At 30.6% G+C, this 27,459-nt stretch overlaps 2 protein-coding genes across 22 annotated transcripts; one reads left to right on the forward strand and one right to left on the reverse strand.

The window, feature by feature from the left end:
• Positions 1–16,727: 16,727 nt before the first annotated feature.
• Positions 16,728–17,654, forward strand: LOC149518873 (uncharacterized). The gene is made up of 2 exons (XM_089761489.1): positions 16,728–16,973; positions 17,385–17,654. Exons 1-2 carry the CDS (start codon positions 16,869–16,871, stop codon positions 17,496–17,498), a joined length of 219 nt encoding a protein of 72 aa, XP_089617615.1. The 5' UTR covers positions 16,728–16,868; the 3' UTR covers positions 17,499–17,654.
• Positions 17,655–20,107: 2,453 nt separating this feature from the next.
• Positions 20,108–27,072, reverse strand: LOC111282961 (GPI-anchored protein LLG3-like). Of its 21 annotated transcripts, none has more exons than XM_089760909.1 (9): positions 26,474–26,967; positions 26,091–26,349; positions 25,950–25,976; positions 25,719–25,887; positions 24,877–24,956; positions 24,171–24,324; positions 22,451–22,530; positions 22,134–22,203; positions 20,108–20,515 (listed from the first exon to the last, which is right to left on the reverse strand). In XM_089760909.1, the coding sequence occupies exons 7-9, from the start codon at positions 22,505–22,507 to the stop codon at positions 20,346–20,348; spliced, it is 297 nt and encodes a 98-aa protein (XP_089617035.1). In that variant the 5' UTR covers positions 22,508–22,530; positions 24,171–24,324; positions 24,877–24,956; positions 25,719–25,887; positions 25,950–25,976; positions 26,091–26,349; positions 26,474–26,967; the 3' UTR covers positions 20,108–20,345. The 21 variants fall into 21 exon arrangements, with proteins under 21 accessions (XP_089617035.1, XP_089617021.1, XP_089617020.1 ...); XM_089760895.1 differs by having other exon boundaries at positions 20,108–20,623; positions 25,719–25,808; positions 26,474–26,935; XM_089760894.1 differs by having other exon boundaries at positions 20,108–20,623; positions 25,719–25,872; positions 26,474–26,935.
• Positions 27,073–27,459: the final 387 nt, after the last annotated feature.

A 27,459-nucleotide genomic window follows, 5' to 3' on the forward strand; every position in this document is an offset into this window, starting at 1 on the left:
TTTATATTTTTTTCCTCATATCTAACCTTATAAAAATTTCATTTATTATAAGCATATAAACTTACATATTAAGAATCTTTTTTTTTTTAAGATTCTTCTTTTACAAGTCAAACTTGCTTATAAAAATATATTTTCTCTTAGGTTTCTTCTTTTGAAAATCTTCTTGTCCATCAAACAATATCTAACCAATCTCAAATAAATCTGTTATGAGATTTGAGTCACTATTCTCAATAATCTTCATCTTGACTCAAATTCTATCAAATTATTTGTCTTTATGCTACTAAATATGATTGGCTCCACCTGTAATAAAAGTCTTACAATCATTTTCTTTTGTATGCTTTTACGCTTCGTGCAAACTGACCTTCAAATCATGAACTCAAACTTTTTCCTTAAGTCGAGCTTTTCTAAACTTTCCTCTTCTCATGGCTCAAACCTTTAACTCTTCCCACATCTTGAACCTTCAGCTCTGATACCACTTGTTAGGGATTATCATAGTTTTAATACCACTTTTAGGACCTCAAGTGCTACCAACTCTCTCAAAAGTAATTGCTGTTAGAAAGACGCATACCCTAACCTTATAGTGCATTCAATACATATAAGTGCCCCTGACATTTGAGCACATAGAGTTGATAGACGTGGTCAACTTTTGATTTGCTAACAATTTCTCCCCTCAGCAATACCATTAGGACTCGAACATATGACTTTGGCTTTGATAACACTTGTTAGGGATCACCACAGCTTTATACTACTTGTTAGGCTAAAACGCCTCAATCTATTTTCTCTTAGAATTCTTTTTCTACAAGTTTTCTTATCTATCAAGTAATATCTAATCAATCTCAAACAAATTTGTTATGAGATTTGAGTCATTATTCGCAACAATCTCCATATTAACTCAAATTTCATCAAATCATCTGTTTTTATGCTAAACATGCTTGGCTTCACCTGTAATGAAAGTCTTACAATTATCTTCTCTTGTGTATCTTCACACTTCATGGAAACTGATATTCAAAACACGAACTCCAACTTCTTTCTCAAGTCAAGCTCCTTTGGACTTGTCTTTTCTCATAGTTCAAACTTTCAGCTCTTCTCACATCTTGAACATTCAGCTTTGATACCACTTATTAGGGATCATCATAGCTTTGATACAATTTGTTAAGGTAAAAGGCCTCAATCCAATCAAGCCAGCGAAAGCATAATTAAACAATTGATCAATCACATAAAATATAATAATTTAACGTAGTTTAGCCCAATCAACCTATGTTTACAAATGAGAAAAAAGATTCACTAGTTACAAAAAATTACAAACATACAATCCATATAAATAAGCACCCAATAATCAATACCTATAAACCTTCTCAATCTTCTATTATCCTATAGAGTATTCTTAATCCAAACAAACACATATTTATGTGCACCCATACATTATATCTATGTGGACCCTCTCAATTTTTTTTAGTCCACTCCAATGCACTATACCTATATAGACCTTCCCAATCTTCTATAGTCCATTCATAAATATTCAAACATACACACTTATAAGATGTAAATCTTTAGTAATCTTATGGGGTATCTATCTCATAAAATCTCACAACTCTTTTATATTTTTTTCTTATATCTAATCCTATAAAGATTTCACCTACATATAAGCATACAAACTTATTCATTAAGAATCTATTTTTCTTAGAATTCTTCTTCTACAAGTCAAACTTACCTATTAAGAGTCCATTTTCTCTTAAAATTTTTTTTCTGTAAGTTTTTTTGTCCATCAAGCAATATCTAACCAATCCTAAACAAATATATTAATGTATTTGAGTCATTATTCTCAATAAAAACCTTAGGAGATAGCCACCAAATAAGCTAGGTAGTGGTTTGGCATATCCCCTAATTTATACAAAAAAAAAAAAAACTTTGTTAATAGATTTATCAATTACACTAGAAAAGAACAAAACCAAGCTTTAACATTAGCAGCAACTTGTTGAAACACCAATTCTGTAGACTTTCCCCTAGATGTAGTAAATAAAAGTTGTCCAAACCTGGTGCAGCTTGAAAGGATTTCCTTTTAAGAATGGACTGCCCAACATGTGTTTTATGTTTTGGTTGGCCCTTTTGCCTACTTCTGTTTAGGCTTAGGTGGCTTATTCAAAATTAATTATTAATGGACGATTGGTCAACCATTCAATGTCGTCCCCAGAGTTAAAATTTTGTTCTATGGCCATGAAAAACTTAGATGAAATTTCATAAATGAAGTTCATGAAATTCTTTATTAGAAATAAGTAAATAAAAACTAAAATCGAAAAATAAAACTAATAAATTAAAAAATTTCACCACATAAATTAAGCTTGTAAAATTTGCAATTTTTTTAAAAAAAATTGATATATTTATTAAATAGATATTTTTTGTAAAAATATTTACAGAATTTCTATTGTTAAATAAATATTTATCAAATTTGAATTATAAACAATATTTTTAATATTTTTTTACATATTATTGATTTTTACATTAAACTCTATCAATTTATCTATTTGAATTTTTTATTAAAGTTTTTATTAAATCATTTTTAAAAAAAGAACTTCATAAACTTTACCTATATAATTTCATGTAACTTTTGTCCACACACACACACACACACATATATATGATGGAGGCATTTAATGGTTTAAAGGGCATTATAGTTTTTTCCCTTTATTAAAGATTATCGACAGATAGTCAATGACATTTTGGACATTTAGGTCGACCTGACATTGTCATGCTGACTTGATATATTCAAGCCCACGTCAACCTAACCATGTCACTTTCGTCCTTCACAAGTTCTTTGCCACTTACCTATAAATATGGATATCCAAGTATTATCATTCCATTCGATCTTATTCCTAAATCTCTATTTTTCTCTTCTTTTGACCTTTTTTGTACTAGTATCTGACTTGTGAATCGGAGTGCAAATGTAGGGAACACTCATTGTGTTTGCTTTTAAATATTTTCTTGCCTTTCTTATCTTTCTAAGAATACTCTAAAGTCGAAGCTCGGCCCAAACATTTGGTATGTCAGGTAGAGACTTTCTATCCATTAGCTAAGCTCAAAATTATGTCACCTAGAAAAAAAGCCATTAAGGAAGGAGAGACCATCGTCCCAGCAAAAACATAAATACATAACAGCCTACACACAGACCAACCTGCCCCACAATTGGCCAATCCACCGTAGAACAATTTCAAACCTTAACTAAATAGATACAAGCTCTAAAACAAATGCTACACACCATAACCTCACCCGAAGCCTTAAAGGTGTTTGATCTGGTCACTTTTGGTCGATAAGCCATAGAAAGACAATCGAGCTACGATGAAGTAAAAGCTTTTTTAGCCTCCATAGAAGAAGAACATGATATTCCTACTGTCTATCATCACCACAGCTACAATTTGACAATTGCCATAACCTAAAAATCAAAACAAACTAATATGAAACCTCAATCAAGCATAGACCTAAAACTTAGATGCAAACCATAAAAAAAGAAACTAAAAGAGAGGGCAGTTACTTTCAAGGATAAGCTCAAGTTTCTAGATACCTTACCATTCACTGAAGAGATTGACAAAGTCATGCCTTCAAAAGGATTAAGATACCAACCTTAGAGACTTACGAAATCTGATCCTTTTGATCATCTAGAATTTTATAAAACTAATATGATGATGCAGGGTGCAGATGAAGTACTCATGTATAAAAAACTAGCCACCGCCCTCAAAAGGGCAACTCGGCTTTGGTTTAGTAGTTTTAAGTTAAAGTCAATCACAACATTCAAATAGCGCAATCACTCCCCTATTTCTTATTTTGTATTCAGCTGAAGAACCAATAAGATAACTTTAAACCTAATGTCAATTCATCAAGGTAGAAACGAGTTTTTGAAAAACTACATTACATGTTTTAATGTGGAAGCTCTATAAGTAAATGACTTCGAGTAGACGACTGTTGTAGCCACCTTGACAAGTGGATTTAATGATAGAGAGTACCACCTTAAATTGACCTTGTCCTTAAAGCTAACAATTGTCACACTTCTAGACCAAGATGCAACATGATCATATTACCTTAAAGTAAATCACAAAGTAATACGAAGCCTTCTTTCTTAATCATTCTAAAATTTTTTTAATAAATTGATATAGTCTACTAAGTAAATATCTTTAATCTAACTAATGATACATCTCTATATATCCAAATACAAACCATATAAAAATACAAAACCATTTTATAAGATCTTATTGGCCAACATTGTCTTTGACGACTAAGTAATCTTTTCTATTTGATCTTCTAGCTTTCATAAAACTAAGCAAACTTATCACTTACTCATCTGTAAAAAAAAAAAGTAAAATGAGAATGAGAATGAACAAACCAAAACTCAGCAAGTATAGGCTCACACACCTTATCGGATTAAGCATCATTTTCATAAATCTTATATAGATCATTCAAAACATCTGTCAAATCATAATGTCAAAACCGTTTTAAAATCATCATTATTTCAAACATTTCATAGATCATAAATCAATATCAAAATATGTCAATTCATTAATTATGAATTATAAATCATGGTTAAATATATATTTCATACAAATCATGGATCAATTTTTAAAATCATCATAAATCATTATTACAATTTATTTATCATTAGCTACAATCACTGTTATAACCCATAATATTGCTCGTATCGATAATTTTATCTTCATGATCATTGCTAACTATTATAACCTACTAGCCAAGGCCTTACGCTAACTACTATAACCCGTTAGCAGAGCCGTATGATCATTTCTATGCTAAGTACTATAACCCTTTAGTCAAGGTCGTAGAACAGTTTTGGGTTGATGATCCCACTTTTTAGGGATAAAAAACAAAGCTATCATAAAATCGTTTCTTAAGTACAAATCATTTTCTCATTTCATTCATAAAGCATAATCTATCATTTACATAGCAAAAACACAAAATAATCATATGCTTGATCATATTTTCATACATCAAAAATAAAAAAATAAAATGTTTACTCATTTAGAATCATACGTACATAAATAGGTTCGAAAACAAAGTAAAAGTGTGTGAGATTCTACTTACTTTTTTTCGATTTCACCACTTGGTTTTTCCTCCTAAATAATTAATAGCCTATTTAAGATAATTTCAACATAATAATAATTAATCAGCCTATTTGAGACCATTTATACCAAAATAATTAAGTTAAACAAGAATTAACTTGAGTAACTAATTCTAGCAGCCTACACTACTTTCACTAAAATGACTATATCTTAAGTATCCAACTTGGAATTAAAATATTTTTAATGTGTTAGAAACTAGACTTGATAAGTTTTTTAATCATATATGGCTCATCTTGTGATTCCTTGTGGATTAATTATAATAATTTTTGCAATCCATGTCAGATGCTGCTATCAGATAGCCTGTATACCTTCTAATAAAAATTACATGTTTATTCATAGGAAACTCCAAATTCAATTTCACTTATTTCGTTGGAAAGTAGACTCAATAAGATTTCCAAACATATATGGTTTAATCTGTAAATCTTTGTATAAATGTTAAGAGACATTTCGTAATTCGTCCTCATTGTTGCTATCAGACAGCCTACATAACCCTAAGTAAACATTAAACTACTCTTCATAAAAAATTTAGAATTGACTTCCATTTATTTCATTGAAAAGTAAATTCAGTAAGCTTTTCAATGATATATAATAATCATCATAGTATTTAATCCTTTAATACAAAATATAATTTTAATCCATCACTACAAATACCAAGGTTCATATCAGGGTTCATACGAAACAAAAATTTTTCTTTCTATTCCCATCAAATTTTTGTTTTTTATTTTTACAATAATAAAATCACATTACCAACTTTCTTAACATTTAATTAGACCCTAATTAATGTTTAACTTATTTGCCCAAACTAAGCTTGAAAAGGGATAATGGAGACTTTAAAATTTTAAGGTTTCTCGATTATAAATTACACCTTAAGACTTAATAATCAACATTCGAAAATTGAAAAAAAAATTATTTACTCACTTCTGACAAATAATTCTCCTTGTAAATGTTGTTGTTACCCTTCACTTGAAATCCTTTAATTTGTCTTTTTTGTATAAAACTAGAGAAAAACTATGCTTTTATTTTTCCTTTGATTAATCATTGAGCGAAAACAGAATAAGTTAACACTATTAAAAAAATTTAGGTTATTTATCAATACGTCTTTTGTATTTCTCATTCTTTATTAAAGAGTCCCTCCGCTTATAAAAATACTTAAAATAGTCTTTTTTTTACTGGTATTACAATAATGATGCTGGCCAACATCCTACTTGTGGTTGAAAAATATATAAATGCTTAAGCTATAATAAGAAACAATCGAGGTGAGAGAGATTCATCCCTCCTTCTGTTGTAAAAAAATATAAAGATTTCTACAATTTTCCCCCAAGAGAGATATGGCATAGGGTAAGTAGCCATAGTAGAGAAGAAAGCTACACCATACTGAACACCTTATGAGAGAATTTTGATACAAATTGAGAGAAATTCAGAGCTCAATGGCCAAAGCCATTGAGATAAAATACAAGGAGAGATCCAACTAAAATATGTGATTTTCATAAAGATATAGGCCACAATACTGAGGACTGTGTTCATCTAAAGAATGAAATTAAAGTCTAATAAAAAAAGACCAACTAAGAAGGTTTTTGGATCGATGAAAACCAAGTCAGAATAAGTCAAACTATAGAAGAGACTTCAAAAAACCTAGAAGGAATAAGGAAGACAAACTAGAGAAAAACAAAAGAAGAGAAGTTTAGAAGGATGAGCAAAAATAAGATAAAAGTCAATTTGTTGATAATTGACCTATTACCAAGGTAATCAATGTAATCATCGAGAGAAGCTCTATTTCGGCCAAGAGAAAGTTTGATCAGGGCCTAGTCATGGTTATTGGTTTTTTTTAAAAAAAAAGACTAGAAGGATGAGTCGATCTCCTTTAGCTCGAAAGATTTATAAGAAATTCAATATCCTCAAAAAGATGTATAGTAATCATAGCTATAGTGTACAATTATATGGTCAGAAGAATCTTCTTTAATAACATAAGCTTGATCAACATCTTGTATTATACCATCATAAAAAAAATGAGAATCAAGAAAGACTAGCTATAGTCAATCACCACCATTTTAATTGGATTTGGGAATAAGCAAGTAACCGTCAAGGGGATAATTAAATTATCAATCTCCCTAGGAATCAAGCCAAGAACAATCACTTCGGTTATAGAGTTTATGCTTATGGACATCCTTGTAGTGTATAATAAGATATTGGATTAACTTAGTTAGTTTATTATCAATCATCATTATTAGTTAAGTACAAAAAAATGATTGACAAAAGTTTTGGTGACTGATCATATCTAGTCTAAGGTCTTTACAAAAATCTGACCTCATACTTAAATAAAAATTTACAAAAATCAATAAAAAAGAACAAAAGGAAAAAGCCCCTCAAGCATATTTTTGGTCAGTAACAGTAATGACGATAGGCCTTTCTTTTGCTTTGGGTGTAACGGCAACCTCGAGCTTAACATCTATGGCTACATCTTTGTCTTTTTCTTTTTTCTATCAAACGGAGGTGGCAGAGACCTCAACCTAATGTTATTAAGGCTAATGTTAAAGAGATCAAGGTCGAGGTTAGCATATTTGAAAAGTACCTCATCCTTTGCGAGCTTGAACGCGTTGAGAAAGTTCTTTTTTGAAAATTCTACCTAAAGCTAAGTTTATTCTTCAATGGCCATGAATTCTTAAATGACCTCATCCCTGCATGCCTCTTTGGCTTTTTGTTTAATTTTTTCTTTCTTTTTCACCTCAATTTCTAATTAAGACCTCAGCTTAGCAATTTCAGCCTGAGTTTCGCTGAGTTTTAGTTTAACTTAATCTCTCATCAATTCAGTTTAGACCTTCTCTATCACATGCTCTCCAGCTTGGCCATCAGCTGGTCCATTTTTTTTTTTTTTGCTCAGTCTCTTTCTTGTGGGCGATGTTGAAGCTAGACCGAAGATTGACTAAGGATTTAGTATTTTTTTGGTCTTTTTCACCTTAGACATTCAGTTTTTTTTTCAACATTCAACATGTAGGCCATTACCATATAAATGAGGTGTAAGGCTTGGTAGCACAGATGAGGGGTCAAGGTGGAAGCTTCAGGTAGACTACAAAGAAAAACAAAGCTCGAACTTAAAAGAAAATAATAATAAAGCCACCGATAATAACAAGAAAATCGAGTTAAACTTTTAGTTACTACTCAGAGGGATAATAACCTTACAAAACCTTTTAGCTACGTTAGCGCTTTTTAAAAAATTCTAGCTAGAAGTGTACTCCAAACTCATGAAAATTTTTTTTGAGCTAGGTCTTAAGACTTAGGCCTTGAAATTTTCAAAAAAAGAAGAGGCATCAATCCAAGGCTTTTTGGTTGGAAGAAGAGCTGTCATGGAGAGCTCATTGTGTGTCGTTATTTTTACTTGCCCTTGGCTACTATGGAAGGTTGAGCTGATGAGCTTGGCTACTTATTCTGAAAGGTTTATTGGTTTATGCCTTCTAGGAAAGGGGCATTGAACTGAATCTTCTTTTGATCCTTTTGGGTCTTAGTTTGTGTGTATATAAATGAAAATCGAAGTCTTTGGATGATTGGATAGACATTTCTACAAAAATGAGTTGAGAGTTAGAACAAATAAAAAAAAATTTAAAGACCCTACGAGGTTACCTTACACCTATCCCATTAGTTGGACGTGTTTACCACTTCGGGGGAGGCAACTCACTAGCATCTATGATAAGCTCCTTTTTTTAGGTGTAGTCCATTATTTTATCCCAATCTATGAGGTTAGATATGAAGAGAGCAATGGGCACGTTTTCAATATTTTTGGGTTCATTCAAAATCTCCAATACTTCAAACTCACCATTTTTTTTAATGTAAAGGAAAAAAAGTTTTTAATTTTTTATTGAACTCAAACAGTTTGTGAATAACTTTTTATTGGGATAAGTTGTTAAGTAAAACCACCTCTTGTCATTAAAGTGCTTCTTAACAGAAAATAATTCCTTAAATAGAGAGAGGGAATGATAAATGCATAAGTGTTGACAAAAATTTATCAATGCTACTATGTATCGAAATGAATTAGGGTTAAAGTGGGTGAGTGTTAAATTATAAGAAAGGAAAATTTCAACAAATAAAAGGTGTAAGGGGAACCACAAATCGACTACTATAGAGTTCTAATACATCCAGAGTCGATGAGGCTCTAGCTTATCAATTATTTGATTTGAGGTGCTTGGTATAAATATATTGTACCTCTTCTTTAAAAAACAAAAGTTCATTCCCAGAGAACTAATGTGATGAGTAAAATACATATTATGATAGTCCTCAAGATAAGCCTTACCTTTTAAGTTTTTCATCACGTTTTTTGGGTTTATGCCTAAGGAATAAGGGGTATAGATGGGGACCTTAGCTAGCTCATTTGATTTTGATGAGGACACTTTTTTCACCTTTGCTTTCTTTAATAGGGTTACCTTCTCCTACTTGTTCCTTTTTAAAACCCCTTTATCATTAGAGTCTTCATTGTTAAAAGACTCCGACTCTTAAGCAAAAATAAGATTTTGAGCTGAAACAATGGTGGAAAGCACTATAATATCATGAGAAGAAAAAAAATAAAGAGACTCATTGAAAAAGAAAAAAAAGACATCAACGAGTGCTTTGCGAAGAAGAAGAGAAAGAAAAAATGAGTATTAATGACAATTTAGGGAGCAAATGATGCAAAAAGATGATGAAATTGAACCTTAAAAATGGGAACAGTCGAAAAAGAAGAAAAATGGGCCGAAAAAGTCATTTCGACTTAAGAGATTAGGAAAGAATGAGAAATTTTCAATTCAAAATCGATTTGAGCGCACAACTCATTCACATTTAGGACTCATTCTCCTTGATCCCAAGCATTGTCTTCAACTTTCTACTCCTCTTTCTTTGACATCTAGTTAAGCTAGTATGCTATTTTGCTTTAGTCATAACCAACGATGATAGGTGAGACTAGGTTGTCATCTTTATGCCTGAACCACCCCTTTGGGCTCTACCTTAAAACTCCCTTCACCTTCAGAACTAGCACTAGTAGACATGATGAAAAGAATAAGCACCGAAATAAGAGAAAAGAGATGATTGGAAAGAAAGAAAAGCTGTAAGGTTAAGTAGAACTTGAAAGTTTTTTAAGTCAAAAATTTAGGTCAGATTAAGAGTAAGAAAGCATAAAAGTGAAAAATAAAAAACCCAACAACCTTTTATATAATTGTGTCTTGATCAGATGAACAACCAAAATTATGCCACATGTCATAATGCCAATAGAAAGCATCTTTTCACTTTTCTCGCTATGAATTTTACCACTTAAAAATCTTTTTCCTTATTAAATGCGATTTTACTCACTTAAACCTATTTTACCGACTTAATCGGATAAAAATGCCAAGTCGAACTAGTTTGGTGAACCAATTGCCAGGTTACCTTTAAGGCATACACAAGGAACGAATTTTAGTAAACGCCAAGTCTCACGTCGACTAGATGAACTTTACTAGCTCATCAAAACCCCTTTCATCTTCATCTTGAGCCACCTAAGATAACGCCACTTTGGTAACCTCTAAACATCTCATATATCTAACCTAAAGCACACAGGTAAGATCAAACCCATGCCAGGTCGGTGTAGGCCAAAATGGCCCGAAATGAGCCCAATAACAATTATAGGCCTCTGATGCTTGCCCGTCACATTGGCCTCACAAACATTTGACTTCAGCCATGTGAGTCGAGTCCCTGGTAATCTTTTAAAGCTTGCATTCAAAAAGTAAGGTCAAATCGCAAACATATACAAAATAAATTAATCACATACCCAATAGCCTGATACTCAGACTGTTCTATGAGAGGATAGAATGTTGAAGGCATTTAATAGTCCAAAAAGCATTAGAGTCGTTTTCCCTTATTAGATATTACCAGCAAACAACTAGGGATATTTTGAACATTTGTATTTATATGATATAGCAAACCAATCTAACATATTAAAGGCCATGTCAGCTTGATCATGTAGGGAACACTCCCTACTTTTACTTCTAACCACTTTCTTTCCTTTTTTATTTTTTCAAAAGTGTTCTCCAATCAGAGTTTGGCCCAAACAATATATATATATATATATATATATATATATATTATTTTTAGTATTCTTGTTAACTGTTTTGTCTACAAATTTCCCCTTGGCTCAAACTCTTAAATAAATGGTATTATTAGGATCAATGGTTTGGCATTGGATGGTGAGTTGCGCATTCCCAGGGGTTTACTAGTTTGCTATTGTTGAGTAAATGGACTATACTGATTATTCTTTGATGCATGGCGGCTATGTTCTGCACACTCCGTAATTCAAGCTACTGAGATGAGAGAGATGCCATAGATTAGAAACTCTTGTTCTTCTGCCTCTTCTGCAATCAGAGGAAAATTGCATGATCTCTGGGAGAGTGAAATCGTCGAATTAGAACCCGGAAGTGAGTGCGTAGTTGACTGTTGTTGAGTTTCAGGCATGAATGTTTTGTCCCAGCATTAAAGCATCGAAACAGAAATCAAGAATAATTGATAATACAATTGCAGAAGAGTCTTTACGCACCCAAAGTACTTTCAATAAACTGAGTATGATGAGTTGTAGTATTCCAGAAAGCAGTCTTTCAACCACTTGAGGAAAGGAAAGGAAACTAAAAGGATGCCTGTCTTTGTCATTTGCAAAAGTAAATAATAACAATTCTTAGTGTTTTGCTTTTGACCTAAGCCTTAAAGAAGGGTATCTGGCCGGTGGTGCCCATCTTCGGTAGTGTTTCTCACATCAGACTCAATAGTCGTAACCTCAATGATCTGATATGGAGCTGAGTCGAACGCTATCTTCTTTTTTTTATTATTATTTTTATAAGGTTTCTCAGGTGTATATGACGAAATTACTTTGGAAGGATCGGCCTGATCGGACGTCAGCATAAAACCACCTATCGAAGTGGCATCTGATGTCCAAAGAAGATTACAATTTCTCTTCAGCTTCCCACTCAAATAGCATTTGTACCTTTCTTTCCTTGGTGATGCCTCCTTAATTTGATCATCCATCATCACATACATAGAGTAGCCTTCTTCGGCTCCAAAATCTGGGTTCAGAAAATCAGTCCATTGCCTGAGAGAACCACTTCCACAAAAAGGGAAAACATAAAAAGCAGTCTGTTTTGGATTGGAGGATTATTGGTTTCTCCAAGCAGTTTTTTTCGGTGTCGGTTCAATTGCTCCTTTGATTAGACAACCCGACAAGGCTCCATGCTAACATGCTGCTGCAACTGGTTCATCTGACCACATCACGTGGGCCAATACATTTATTATAAACAATTTTAGTACAATGATTCTTCAAATACAAATACTACAAATCAAAGTCCAGGAAAATAATTGAAACATCAGGTCAAGATCAAAGCAGAGTATTTGTCAATCATCACATCAAAACCGTCCATTAATAAACAAAAGGGATGGATTTTCGATGCCGTGATGAATAAACCGCACCATAAATTATCGTCGACAAAAATCATCAATACAAACATCAGAACACAAAGGAAGATGGAGTGACCTCATTTCTCCAACATCACATGTGTCAGAATAATTTATTTCCTTTTTTTTTTTCTTTGTCGGCATCAATTCTCATATGACTTCTTTTCATTACCAATCCCAATCATTATTTAGTAGTAGATTTCTGTAAAAATAATTATTTTTTTCTCCTTGCCTTTTGGAAGAACACTTAGTTCTGTGTGCCCACTATATTTGATGGTGTTGCTGGCTTTGATTGTATAAGATTTTACCTCCTGCAACTTTTAGATAATACCAATATAGGGATAATGTCGATTATTTGACTATAAAGATTAAAAAAAAGTTTTTATAAAAAAAAATATATATTTAAAATTTATTACTTTTATTTTTCAAAAATTATATATTTGTAGAAATTTTATTTTGTATATTTTAAAAAAACATTTACACAAATTGTTGCCATGTGTCATGGACCAAAAGGGACATCACATCATTGATAAACAAAACGAAAGTAAGTTTATATTTCATTTATTATTAGTTTATAGAATTAGATAATATTATTTTATTAATAAATAAAATATATTTTTTAAAATTAATTTTTTAAAAAATTAATATTTTTTCAAATTTTATTATAAATAAAATATTATTATTTAATTTATTTTATTAATTAAATAATATCATTTAATTTTTTAATAATATATAAAATTTATACACTAATAATCAAAATTTATGTATCACATTAAATATTTTTTAATATAAATTTTACATTAAAAAGCTTTTTAAAAATACACAAGCTAGAGAGGACGTTAACCCCAGCGACCAGATATATTTTGAGGCCTATACTTTTGAGTTTTGTGGCATAATCTTTCTAATGACAAGTTCCATTCACATATTTGGAGTAAGAATTGTGAGATTAGTTTTTTTTTTTTTTTTTTCTTTTTTGGAATCTCAAAATTTGACATTTAAGTACGTGATTACATCACTTTCAATCCCTAGTTAGGATTGAACGTTGTCACTTCAGCATTAAGTTTAAGGGATTCATAAATATTCAAGTATCATTTCTTTTAGTACAATAATTCATTGCAAAAGATATAACTTTCAATTTATAGATAATAATTTTTAAAAAATGATAAAATATTTTACAATCTCATAAAAATATTATATTTTATTATTTATTATCTTTATACTATTTTTGAGTACTCACAAAATTAAAAACAAAAAAAAACAAAATCACCTTACTTTGTTTTCAAAGAAATTAAAAACTATTAATTAAGTTTAGTTTTAATGACCAACAAAAAAAGTTTTGCTTTGTTAATTAACTATTAATAAAGAATTTAATTCTTAATTTTAGAGGTTATGCTTTAAATTTTAATAATTTTAAATAAACAAAAAATTGCTTTTATCCACCCAAACTAATTTATTTTTGGTTTCCTTAGTATTAGGAGACATGTTTGTGCTTATGCAGGGTTTAACTATTGAGGGCCAATAAAACAAAGATGAAAGCTGTGAAACGTGTACGTAAATTTACTTATTCTATCTTTAAATTTCTAGTGTTGGTCTTATGGGACTCCAATAGCCCACGTGTCATCTATCAATTTGTCTGAATCTGACTACGGTTGATCAAACAAAGGGCAACTTCACCGCGCCTTCGCTTTGGGAACTTGTTTGGTCTTATTTGTTTTTGTTATTGTTTTTGGAACTACTTCCCCGTTCCAGAAGTTACAAGTTACAACCATCCAAACGGCTTTCAAAAAATTATTATTATTATAAAAATTAAATTGACAGCTTTTTTTATTTTAATGGAAATAAATAAAAAATGTGGTTGACAAAACTCTTGCCGGGACACGTGTCTGGAACCCAGTGGTTAGCCGTCTTTTCTGTCTGACTAAATATAACCGCCCGAATGACAGAATCATGAGGTCGTGTACACCCGTGACGACTTTACAGCAGTACCCCTTCCAGTTTCCAAATTCAATTAAGCGATTATCATATTCACGTGCCTTTTTTATGTTTAAACTCACAAAAATGGGGGGATCTTTTTGAGGGACTGTAGTGGAAATTCACGAAATTACAGTCGAAGATGAATATCTTTGGTCTATTTTTCCAATGAGAAAGAGAGTTGGGGAAACTGGGATGATTTCGTGGTTTTGTCTGGACCATACACGTGCCTTGCAAGAATTGGACTATAAATTGATGTCATCAGCACATCTCGGTGAAATCACCGTCGACGTGCCGCGAAACAACTTCCTTAATTTCTTTTTATATTACGAAAATGCCCTTTTCCACGTTTTCGAAATGCGAAGAAAAGCTTTGTTTTTTTAATGAAAATTGTTGTCCTTTCCTGACTCAAAAAATTTTTCTCTAAAAAAAGAGTGTATATTTGAACAAGTAAATCAAGTAGTTCCATCATAAATGACACTCATATATATATATATAATTTGAAGATTATTTGAGTTTATATATCTTAAACCAATTTTTATGATATTTCAAAAATTAAAGCATTTCAATGGATTAAATAATATTATTTTTCTTTTGATATAAGAAAGATTAAATTCTAAAAAAAAAAAAAATTATAAGTGACAAAGATCAAATTTGAATTTTACTAAAATTTAATTCTTAAAAATATAATAAATCATTTAAATAAAATCTTAAATTAAAAATAATAACATTTCTAATTGTGTAACTTAATCCATATTATTTATTTTTTAAAGAAATAAAGTCATTAAAGGTCAACTTATGTATTGATTTAATGAAAAGTACTACATTTTGGTTACTTGGCAAAACATCAGTACAAGTGCACTGCCAAATTAATTAGGTGTATTAACACGAATTACCTAAAAGAATGTGTCAAGAGCAGTGGAAGAAAATTCTTAAAAAATACTTGAATGATTTGAATGATAGACGCATGTATCTCTCTTCAATCAATTGATTCGAAAATTTTTCTAAAAGGTAAAAATAAATTTTAAAAAGTATAGGAAGTGAATAAAAAACAAAAAAAAAAAAAAAGAATTGCAAAGCAAAGGAAATTTTAATAATAAAAAATTGTTACTAAAAAAAAGAAGGGAGAATTTTAAATATACTTTCATTTTTTTATACATTTCTTAAGTTTTATAACTTTCAAAAATGCATTTTTAATAAGTCATAATATTTCTTAGAAATACATTTTAAAAAAATCATAATATTTCTCAAAAATAAATTTTCACTCCTAAAAATGTTAAAAGTGAAATTTTATGAAAAATTAAAAAAATTTTATTAAAATTATTTATAAATAAGTTTAATAAAAAGATTTTTATTAAAAATCATAAATTTTTAAATTAATAAAAAACTATTTTTACTATTTTCATATTAAAAAAGGAATAATATCTTATGATATCCTAATTAAATTAAAAAAATAGCAAATATAATTTTTTTAATAAATTTAAAATTTATTATTTCTTAATAAATATTTTTATATCAATTATTAAAATTTTACAATAGTTTTAATTAAACTGAATTCTTTAAAAAAGTTTCTCTATATTCTTATTATAATAAATTTTTTCAATTAACATATTAAATTTTAATAAAATTATGTAGCATATAATAGTATTACTTATACAATTTTAATAAATTTTAGCTTTTATATATTGATTAGACCTAATAGTTATTTCATCACATTTTGTAACATCAAAAAATAAAATATTTAATTAAAAATTTATCATTTTTTTAAAATTAAAATATTAAAAGTAACTTTGTTTTATTAATTTTAAATTTTATGATTTTTTAATAATAATTTTTATTATAATAATTTATAAATAATTTTAATAAAATTTTTTTAATTTTTTATAAAATTTTACTTTTTCACTTTTAAAAGTATATTTATGAGAAGTATTACACTTTCTCATAAATATATTTTTTATAAGTGTTATAATTTTTTTAAAAAAATAAATATCTAAAAACTTATAAAAAAATATTTAAATAATTTTACTTATAAAAAATGAAAAAAAAAAGGTGGGGTGTGAGGTGAAAAAAGGGTAGGATACATTTAGAAGTCGAAAAAGAAGAATTGAATGGGCAAGATGGTAATTACAGTTGCCAAAAGACTAAGATGGGTATGGTTGCCGCTTAAATATTCGAAATTACCATTAACTAGTTGGCAATCTCCCCCTTGTAGATAAATACCCTCGAAGACGCACTGTTTTCTCACAATTTTCTCTCACTTTTTCTTCTGAACTTCTTGACCAAGAAAAAATCGTTCTTCTTTCCCCTTCCTCAGAGGTCTTTGAATCAGATTGCTTATCATCAACCATGAAGAAATCAGGGCTCTTCGCTGCTTCTGTAGCTGCTGTCTCTGCCACTGCCATGTCTGCTTCTTCTTCTCCTTCTTCCTCCAATTTTCAGTTTTCTAGCGAGGTAAAATCTTTGAACCCAATTCCTGGTCTTTTCTTTTACTATTTGCTTTGGATGAGACTGGCTTTTCTTTTTTTAGAAAAATATTTGCCCCCTTGAGTTTTGCCCCGTTTGGTTGCCAAGAAAATAATGACCAAGAATTCATGATTTCAATGTGAAGTTTACAATTTTCAATATTTTGTTTTATTTGGCTTCTTTTCTGGCATAATTTCAACTTAAAACTTTTGATCTTTCAAATTTTCTGGCCTCTCCCTGTCTTATGAAATTCTCAAATATTTTTAAATGATTACTTGGGTATCAGTCTTTTTTTTTTTCTTCTATTAATTAGTTCGTAGAAAATAAAATTATTCATCTTTTCTTTTTCTTTTAATTTTTCAAAATTTCAATTTACAGATGATTTGTATAATTTTGCAGGAGAAGAAAGAACATGAAAATTCTGCAATTAAGAAATCAGCTTCAACTGAGAAATTTGCACCGAGGTTTGATGGCTTAAGGTTCATTGAGACTTTGGTCACTGCACATAGATAAAAGCTTGGTCACCACAAGCTTCAATTTTTACCTGATGAAGACTCGTTATTATTTCGACGTTTTTGGCCTTTACTAGATTCTTGTAAGAAGAGAAAGAGATGAACTGTAATGTTTCAGGGTTTCATAGTACAAGTATATGAAAAGTCCCTTTTCTTATATGCAGGACTTTCTTTCATTTTTATTTTCTCTTATCTTTCTCATTTTTTCTCGCTTTTTTTTTTTTTTTGGGAGAAACTCAGAAAAGGATGTACGTAAATTGAGTTGCCCTTGTTCAAAATTGATTGCTTAATGCTCTATATTAATTAAAAAAAAAAAAAAGGATGGTGGCCAAGTTTGTAAAGGGCAGATCGGGTTGCAATAGTGTCAAAATGGGATACCAGGAAATTGGATTCCCGAATAAACCTTTGTTAGCAGCATTCTTCTTTGACCTTTTCCAGCCTCGCAAACCTGGTGGAAAAAAAGGCTGAAATTTGTAAAATTTTTTATAATAAATAAATTAATTAAAATTAAAATAAAAAATAAAAACCGATCAATTCAGAAAATTTATTAAATATATCAATAATACAAAATTTAAAAATATTTTAATAAATTTTGATATATTTATTAAATAGATATTTTTAATAAAAATAATGATAGAATTTTTTTTACCTTGAATAAGTGTCAATAAAATTTAATAATACAAAATTATTTTAATTTAATTTTTATATAATAATTTTTATATTAAAAATTATTAATTAAAAGTTTAATTACTGTAGCTGCGCTGCATTCCTGTTTTGGTGAAACTGTTAAAGGCGATTTCTTTTTTACCATGATGTCTCATTCAGAGGACATGAATAGGTTGTTAGTATACAGAGATTTGAATTCAAATTTTGTTTAATCATGTTTTAAAAATAATTATTTGAATTAATTGAATTAATTCTAGAGTGAATGCCATTGTACTTTTTAAACTTATTTTAGGTATAAGTGAGCTTTCAATGTTCAAAAAGACCTCAACCCAAACAAGGAAACAGAATTCCAACCCACTTTGTTAAGCTATTCCTACTCAAAACGTTTGGTTGAATCTGTCCTGATTTTGAGCCAACCTCGTTCTCAACTACTCAAAGGTAAGCTCAGCTAGCAATGCTGGAATTTTTTTGGCAACCTAAGCTTCAAAGCTAACTCCAATAAAAATTATGGCATCTGCTTTAGCTTTTTGTTATCTTATCCCACCTGACACTTCATCCAATTTAGCTTATGATTTGCTGAACCAGCACACCATTGAATCAAAGATTTCTCACTCTCAAAACCACTGCTGAATTGCTGAGCAATTATAGAATTAAGTAATTTGGTTCACACTTATAAATCCACATCATGAAACTATTTCATTCGCCACTCACCATCATGATTCGACATTTCTAAATTCTACTAGCTTTCACATTACTCTTCTGTGGCTTTGCCGCTATCGTTGTTACCTTTCATCTTGATTGCGATGTTGATTTTTCCGAGTCACTCCTTTCGGTGAATAGTGAGGGGTCGGAAATTTTCACAGCTCTTTTGCACGTCTGGTCTTTTTCTTTTCTCTTCTTTTTTTTTTTGGTTGATGAATTATGCTTCTTATAGGTTGCCAAAAAGATGACTTACCTGTATCAATAGAAATGGACACAACGGTGAGGGTCTCTTGCAACTGCTGTTCTGCATTGATCACTATTTCAAATGGTTGGACTATTAATATTAACATGGCACGACCTGTTTATTTTTATTTATTTCTTCTTCCAAATTTGAACGTTTCTTTTCAAAACCTTGCATGGAATTGAACTTGGACCAACTAGATCGAATTGCCAAGTTAGAGAAATAGTTAAATGTTGTTTAATAATGACTTGCTATTCTTATCAAGTTAAAGACATGTAGAGATTGAACTGGATTAATTAGATTGATGGGAATTTGATTGTGGATCAAAGAAGAAGAGAAGATGCAATTCTAATTGAAGCGATGGCAGCTTTTAAATGAATGTCGTTTCATTTGACTTGACTATTGATTCAAAATATGATGATATGATCAAATTAAAGGGCCTCTTTGAGGGGAAAGATTGAAAAGAGAATGATAAATTGCAATAATTGGCAGACAAAAGAATGGGAATATACATGATCCAATAAAAATATGATCATATCATCATATCAAGTTAGGAGCAGTAACAAAAAAGTGGGAATGTACGTGATCCAATATAAATATGATCCTCCTTTCCCTTTCTCTTTCTTTATTTATTTATTTATTTTTTTAATTCTTCACTTTAAAAGATAGATAATGGTTATTAGGACTACTCTTTGGTGCATATGCTTTGCCCATTATTACCTTATCCCGAAGCCTCCTAAAGGATTGAGCTGAAGTCAAGATGGAATCCCATTTCTTTATAAGTGCAGGGATACAGATGATGAAAGGCACTCTTCACGCAGGTTTGGATTATGGCTGAAGATCATAATGGTAAAACTTGGAGAATGACAGCTACATCTTGTCCAGCATGAATCACCTAAATTTGTGGCAAGGAAAGGGAGGGACAATCTGATATGTGCTGTTTGTATGCAACATCAATTTACACCATTGTCTTTTTCACTCAAGACAGGAGTTTAACTTATGCACAAACAAACAGATTATATAGAATCACTCTTAGAATATTTTAATTAAACAATACCGACCAGAACTTAAAAGATAGACGAAAATATCACCCGAAAACCAGCCCTTAGGAAGAATCATATACTCAGACAAGAAAAAAATGGATTAACAATGAATAAAGGCAGAGTGGTTGATTATCCACATTTATGTGCTTCACAACAACTGAAATAACAACACTAGGAATCCAGAGGCGAGCATCAGCTATTTAGGCTTAGTTACCGCCATACCACTTGGAGTTGGTTCAGGACATTCAAAACCTTCTTTCCCCTCGCAGCACATACTGGCAAAGAGACCAGGCGGGCATTTTCCATACAAGTTTATGTAGCTGAACATGGTTGAAGCACAATCAGTGCTGAGGTCATTTAGTTTATCTGCGAAAGGGCAAGCAAATTCCATGAGAGCTTCACAACAACCTGTGGTTGGGTGCTGAGGTCCTCTGCACTTGTTTGTGATGATTGTGTAGTTCTTGTGCTCAAAATCTTCAGAACAAGTTGCAGGCAGGTTTATGACATGTGAAACATCAAATCAGTTTATTTTTCAATGCTTCAGAGAATTCAGAAGCATGTTCAATATAGTCTGTATACTTCTAAAGAGTGAGGCCGAGCAACGAAGACTATATAATACTATTTTTTCTACCGCGGGATTCGTGCAAATTGAAGACAAATTTTAATTCAGAAAAGCACCTAGCTGAAATTAGTTTACTCGAGACAATGAGTTTCTTGACTTAGCCTAAGATCCCACTTTAAGTTTCTTGACTTAGAGCTAGAAGCCAAACCTATTCTAAAGTGAGTTGTGTTTTCAACATTCAAGGGTAAAATAGTGAAACTCAAGAGATCAAATTAAACAGTATATATTATTCATAACACATATCTGTCATTAGAAAATGCATACTTTTGAAGAAATGGCAAAGTTACTTCATGGTTTTTATGCTTCTTATTTTGTTTTATAAGATTATACTAGGGTGAGAGTCTGTGCTTCGATACAGGAATTGTTAGACAATGTAAAATATCGGGAATTGTTAGAAAATGTAAAAAATATATATATATGTATGTATATATAATCTAATGCTAAATGCATAGTACTGAATATTAGAGAGGTTAATTAAAGTAATATTAAGAGTTTAAACATAAAGAGCTAATTAAATTTAAAATTTAAGATATAATCATATATTTAAAAGGATGGTTTAAGGAGACACTAATGATCTTAGTCCACAGCCAAAAATAAAAGAAATGAATTCCTAATTCAAAACTCTATATAATACTACACTAACTAACTTCTAACCACTTAATGTTAGCAACTTAAACCTATATTAGCAAGACTTTTGGAGTGGAAGATATGCAATCTAATGTTTATCACCAAATGAGTTACGCTCTTGTGAAACATATATAACAGTAAAATTTAAAAATGTGATCTAACTTGCTTAGTATCCTCTAGAATTCGCATCAAGTGTAAAGATTCAATTGCCCAATTGGACCTCATAATCTTCTACAAAATGGTCTTTGTACCAACAGATAGAAAGAAAACCAAAATGAGCCACTATAAACAGTGTCTTACAATAACATTGTTTAGTTCTTTTGGTGGTGTTATGCTCTTTATCCTTAGCAAGTTAGTTTATGAGTTGTTTACTTATTGTGTCTTGCCAAAAAAGGACATACATATATGACCAAGATCTATTGACCTTTTGGATTGTCATTGCTTATAGGCTTTCTTCCAAAAAGCAACTCAATCAGCACAATCCCAAATGCATAAGCATCAAGTTTGTTGTTTACTTTAACATACATGAAGTATTTAAGAGCCAAATAACTGGAGCAAATAGTAATATTATTAATTAATCAATAAGTTGTAACAACCCCTTTCCCAACAAAATTTTAAATTGTTTCTAAATTAATCTTTAGGAAATTTATTTTTTGTACATTATATTACCCCATGAAAAGAAACAATACAGTTAAAAACCAATACGCTAGAGCACTGAAAGCAAAAATTACATACCTAAAGGTTCTGTGCATGTTATAAGTGAAGAAGATGTTGATACCCATTTAGCAAGTGCAAAATTTGAGAGCTACATAAACCAGACAGAATACATGGAAATCTTTTTATAGAAAATTTTAAAATTTGAAAGCAAAAAGATTTGAAACCTAAAATTTATAGATATCTATGGCTAAGAAACATTTGATAGTATGGAGATAATCTAAGGCCTTTGCTACCTGTAGTGAACCTTGTATCTTTCATTGTAACCAAAAGCACCAGGAAGAAAGAATACAATTAAAAACCAGTAAGCTAGAGCACTGGATGTGAAAATTATATACCCAAAGGTTGCTGCAACATCTGTGCATGTTATAAGTGAAGAAGATGTTGATGCCCATTTAGCAAGTGCAAAATTTGAGAGCTGCATAAACCAAACAGAATACATGGAAATCTTTTTATGGAAAATTTTAAAATTTGAAAACAAAAAGATTTAGAAGTTAAAATTTATAGACACCTATGTCTTAAAATCATTTGATAGTATAGAGATAATCTAAAGCCTTTGCTACCTCTAATGGACCTTGTATCTTTCACTCTAACCAAAAGCACCAGGAATATTATAAGCAACATTATAACCTCTAATCTCTTTTTAAACTCAAAGCAAATATGTTATGCATTTACTTATCATGAAAATTTTCTTCAAGGCTTCCTTTGGATAAGATATCATAAACCAATAGTAGATTGTTATCTTCATAGCAGAAACCCAAGATGGATATAAGTAGTAATAATCTCAATTTTTAAAACAAACTCCTTCAATACATCTTCAAAAAGTTTTAGGATTTTTGCAAAGAGTTCCTTGTTGTTTTGAAGGCAACCTTTATAAACTGACCACTACCACCTTTTCCTATCAAAATTTCTATAAAGTTAAACAAAGAGCATCTATGCAACCAAGAAGAAAAATTAGAATCTTGACATTTTTTCCTTTTGAGATTGTGTTTTCATTAGGAATTTGGAAAGCTAGTAGCATTTACTAACCCAACCAGTCATTCTCTTAGTCTGGACAAATTGACTATCACTGCAACAGCTTTCATCATAAGAGGGCTTTTGGTGTTCTGCAATATTATGCATCAGATAATGTGAACACCAACCTTCTAACAGTCTTGGCTTTGGCACATACTTGCATGATACTTATCACTCCATTGTTTGTTTGTTTTATAACTTCATTCTAAAAATCAAAAGATAATTAATTTTGTGTTTTATTAATATATCCTTACATAAACTAATAGCTTAATTCATTAAAATCAAGTGCTGTTTTTTCTTTTCAATTTCTTCATAATATAATAATAAAAAAAAGCAAAATAAAAGTTGATTATGGTCTACTTTAATTCTTAACTTTAAGCAACAATTCATGTTAGCCTTCAATTTTGGATTAGAACTCAGAGGCCAAAAAACTAAGTTGATGCAGCCTTCCTAAATTAACATGTGCTTTCCTTTGTCCACTCAAATATCATATAGAAAATTATTCGTGCTTTTCCTTTATTCATGCAATATCTTACCAAGTTCACAAGATTTTGATGATGCAGCCTTCCTAGTAGACAAACTTGAAAAAAAATAGGTTTAATAATAAAAATGAAAACATGATTTGTTGATTATTAGAAGTAAAATATGTAAAATATTCTCAAAAGAAATTTCATTCCACCAATTGGAAGAATGGAGTTGCAACCTCAGCAGCTATCTAGATAGAATCATTGGTGGATAATAAAAGATATATGAGAATAAAAAAACACGTTGCAGCTGTTATATTATGAATTATCCTCTATTTCTCCCGTCCGCATGGGTGACTCGAAGATATTCTATCATACATTAATGGATCTTTGCCGAAAATACTTTCAAATTCATACAAGATAAAATCAAAACTTGTGTTTTTTTTTAAATTGATATATACCAGTCCTGCATATAGTCAAATCAACAAAGGCAAGTACCTTTAAGATGAAAATCATGCTGGAAACTACCTACTCCAAAATTGTTAGAAGAGCTCTTTCTTACATGGTTATTGCAGCTTACCTCTATGTGGAACTCTTTCTCCCCCTGATGAGAATTGGAAACAAGCACCTTTACAACAACTACTCCACCAATAAGCATTGTGGCTTTATAGACTAGACCAAATGATCCTTTTCCTAAAATAGTTGTAAAATTTTATGTAGTTTTCTGAACATCCCTGAAAAGCATAAAAAATAAGATAAACACAATATCAGAATAAATAAATTAAATGCTCATTTTGGAAATAAACATTGAACATTGATCATTTAGCTCAATTAGGGATGAAATATTAGGTTTGTAGCAACTGAAACAGTTCAAGTCCACTCTAAAGATTAGATAGCCCCTTTATAAAAAGTGTATAAGGAAGTCATAATTACCACAAGTTATCTTCACAACTCAAGTAAAATAAAATTTAAAAAGAGAGCTATGCTAAAATTCATAGGCTACTTTCTAACATAATAAGAGATTGGAATTTGGTAAGCCTCCAAACATGAATTGGTTTTGATATTCTTAATTCTTTTACTTAAGTATAATGTCTGTGCTAAATTTAGAAATTAACTTACTTATAGGAATACTTTGGCAAGCCGGAAGCAGAAGTAAAGCGATCTTTACCATGAAAACTCCACCAAGAATTCAAAGAACTTTTTTCTTTCAAATTGTACATAATTATATCTAATAGATATCATAATGGCACAAAGTACATGACGTACCAAATTGGGAGGCTCGATACCTGGAAATGCATGCGGCTGATTGTAGCAAATGCTCCCAAGTTGTTGTAACCCAATTTGAAATACGGATTCCCAGCTTCAGCTGCCATATAAAGTGCAGATGGATTAGAAATGTATATTTTATTTTCAATGCTATAAAAAAATTATGGACCAGTGCCAAAGATTAGAAACGTAGATTGAAAAGCTATCAAAATTTTATTAAATCCCTAGTGCTGTTTGATAAGCCTCACCAATTTGTCTAAAAGTTGTTTTAGTTTTAGACATGCCTCTCAGTTTTTCTAAAAGCTTTGCTCTGTCAAGTAGCACAGCTACAGGAATCCTCTCGTTGAAAATTACCCTTTTAAATTCCACCTTTATATTTATTACCATCTGCAATGCAAGTAGGGAACAGTTGAATAGTAGCAAAGGTTAAGCTGAGGTGATAACAGTGTTATTAAGAATGGAATAAGACTTGCTTGGTTTATGGTGAAAAAACAGTAATTGTAAGATGGAATAACTTTGCTTTTTCACCTACAACCATGAACAAATGACATTTTATAATTGCATACAATTTTAGTGGTTCAAAAAATATAATCCATAATTTTCTTAATCTTCTAGAGTAAGAAATGAAAATAAAATTAAGAACAGGTGGGCTTTTTTTTTTTTTCATCTAAGATCTCCGGTGTTCGATAATCACTTTGAACTTCAACTAATTCGGAATTGAATCAGTCGAACCTCATAAAAAGGTGCAAGCTCTCTCAAGCTTGTTTTTTTTATTTACAATACTCAAAATTGAGATCTTATTTAAAAATAACTGAATTTTTTACCACTTAACAGACGTTGATAAAAATAAGTGGACTTTTACCTTAAGCGGTGACAGTGTAAACGGCAGGGGCATCACCAATAAGCTTGAATCCTGCAACTTTTTGAAATTCATCCAAGGCTTTTACCACACCTTGACTTCATAATTTTTCAACTTGTCACTATCCATTGCCTCCAATGTTATGTAATACATAGTCCTAGAAACCCAGTAACTGAGAATAATTTGAATAGTATTGAGATGTAAAAATCGTAATTAAAAAGGAAAAAGAGCTACCTCCACCAGTAAACACAATGTCCACCGCTACAATAGCATTAGTTCATTTATAAATTCACAACCAACAATTAGTTACCCAAATAAAAAAAAAAAAAAAGCATAACTTTAAAAAAAAATAATGCATGAAAAATACACTGTTACCTAGGAAGTTTCTTCTCTTTCTAGATTTTTTTTTTGCTTCCTTCTTCTCTTTCCCTTTCTCTGTCTCCTTCCCCTTTCCCTCTTTTAATTTTTTTCGCCGTTAGGTGTAAAGGCTTCTGCTTTGTTTTTCAATCCATCTCTTCATTTCCCCCCTTTTTTATTGATTGATTGAACTTATGTTGCAAACTGGAAAGAGAAGAAGCGAATTGGAAGGAGCTGCTTGCTTTTCATCTCTACATCTTGAGTCATTTTCGAGAATCTAAAACAATTGCGAAGTGAAATCAAAATTGATGAAAAAATTCAGGTTTAAAGAGTTAAATTTTGATTAGGGAGATGCTTAAAAGTTAAAAGGGAATTGTAAAAGGAAATTAAGGAAAATTGACCTTTGATTTGCAAGATGAAGTGGTTGGTTGATTTTGAGGAATCGAGAACCTACTTTGCAGAGGAACAAGGTTTTCAGTTTCAACTTGGTCGCCTTTTAGCAGGAAGTCCGAAAAGAGAGTGGTAAACAATAAAACAATTTATGCCCCAATTGATCCTTCAAACTTTTTTAAGACATCACTTATCTGTACACTCAATTGCAGACAGGGGACTATTTTTAATATAAGTTATAGATATGTTCTCTATATTTGACGAAAGATAGAAGAAAATGAATAGCCTATATGGGGAGCAGAAAATAATAAAATCAAAAGCGTCGATGCTATATATCAAGTTTAATGAGAAAAATTAAAGAAATGGGGAAAAAGCAACAAAGACATGCAAGCTCATTGATTGATTAATTTAGAAAATAAAGATAATTCCAGACAGGAAGATTTTTTATTTTTTCCCCTTCAATTAAGAGGACATACACTTTTTAGCTTGAAGGAGGTTATGTCCGGTGAATTCATGACATTCAAAGGTACCATCTGCATGCAAATTAAATAATACTCAATGTCATGTTGAATCAAAATATGTATTAAATTTTTTTTAATGAAATATTATTCATGTGTGTTGAAGAATTCAATCAAACATGTATGTGTAATAATGGAAAATCAAGAAAAAAGAAATGGGAGAGTTACTTGAAATGTAGGTGGAAGAAGAGGCAAATCTAGCTACAAGGAAAAAGAAAATAGTAAAATACATAAAGCTTTGATTTAAACCCATTTCTTTATTTTGTTTCTTGGAGACCAATAATATGATCCTCTCACTGATGCAAGTCTCCTTCTCTTCTTTTCCTCTCGAAGTCCCTTTCTATTCTCCTCTCTAGATTTTCTTTTTGTTGGTTTTACCAAACAAATAGAATAGAAGAGTAGGAGAGGAAAAAATTGCAAAAATATTGGGATAGTATTTATGACAGTTAGAAATAAAAATATGCTAGTCAATTGCATGT

This window comes from Durio zibethinus, chromosome 5 (genome assembly GCF_047325235.1).
Source record: "Durio zibethinus cultivar Kanyao isolate XHJ-2024 chromosome 5, ASM4732523v1, whole genome shotgun sequence".
NCBI classification, from domain to species: Eukaryota; Viridiplantae; Streptophyta; class Magnoliopsida; order Malvales; family Malvaceae; genus Durio; species Durio zibethinus.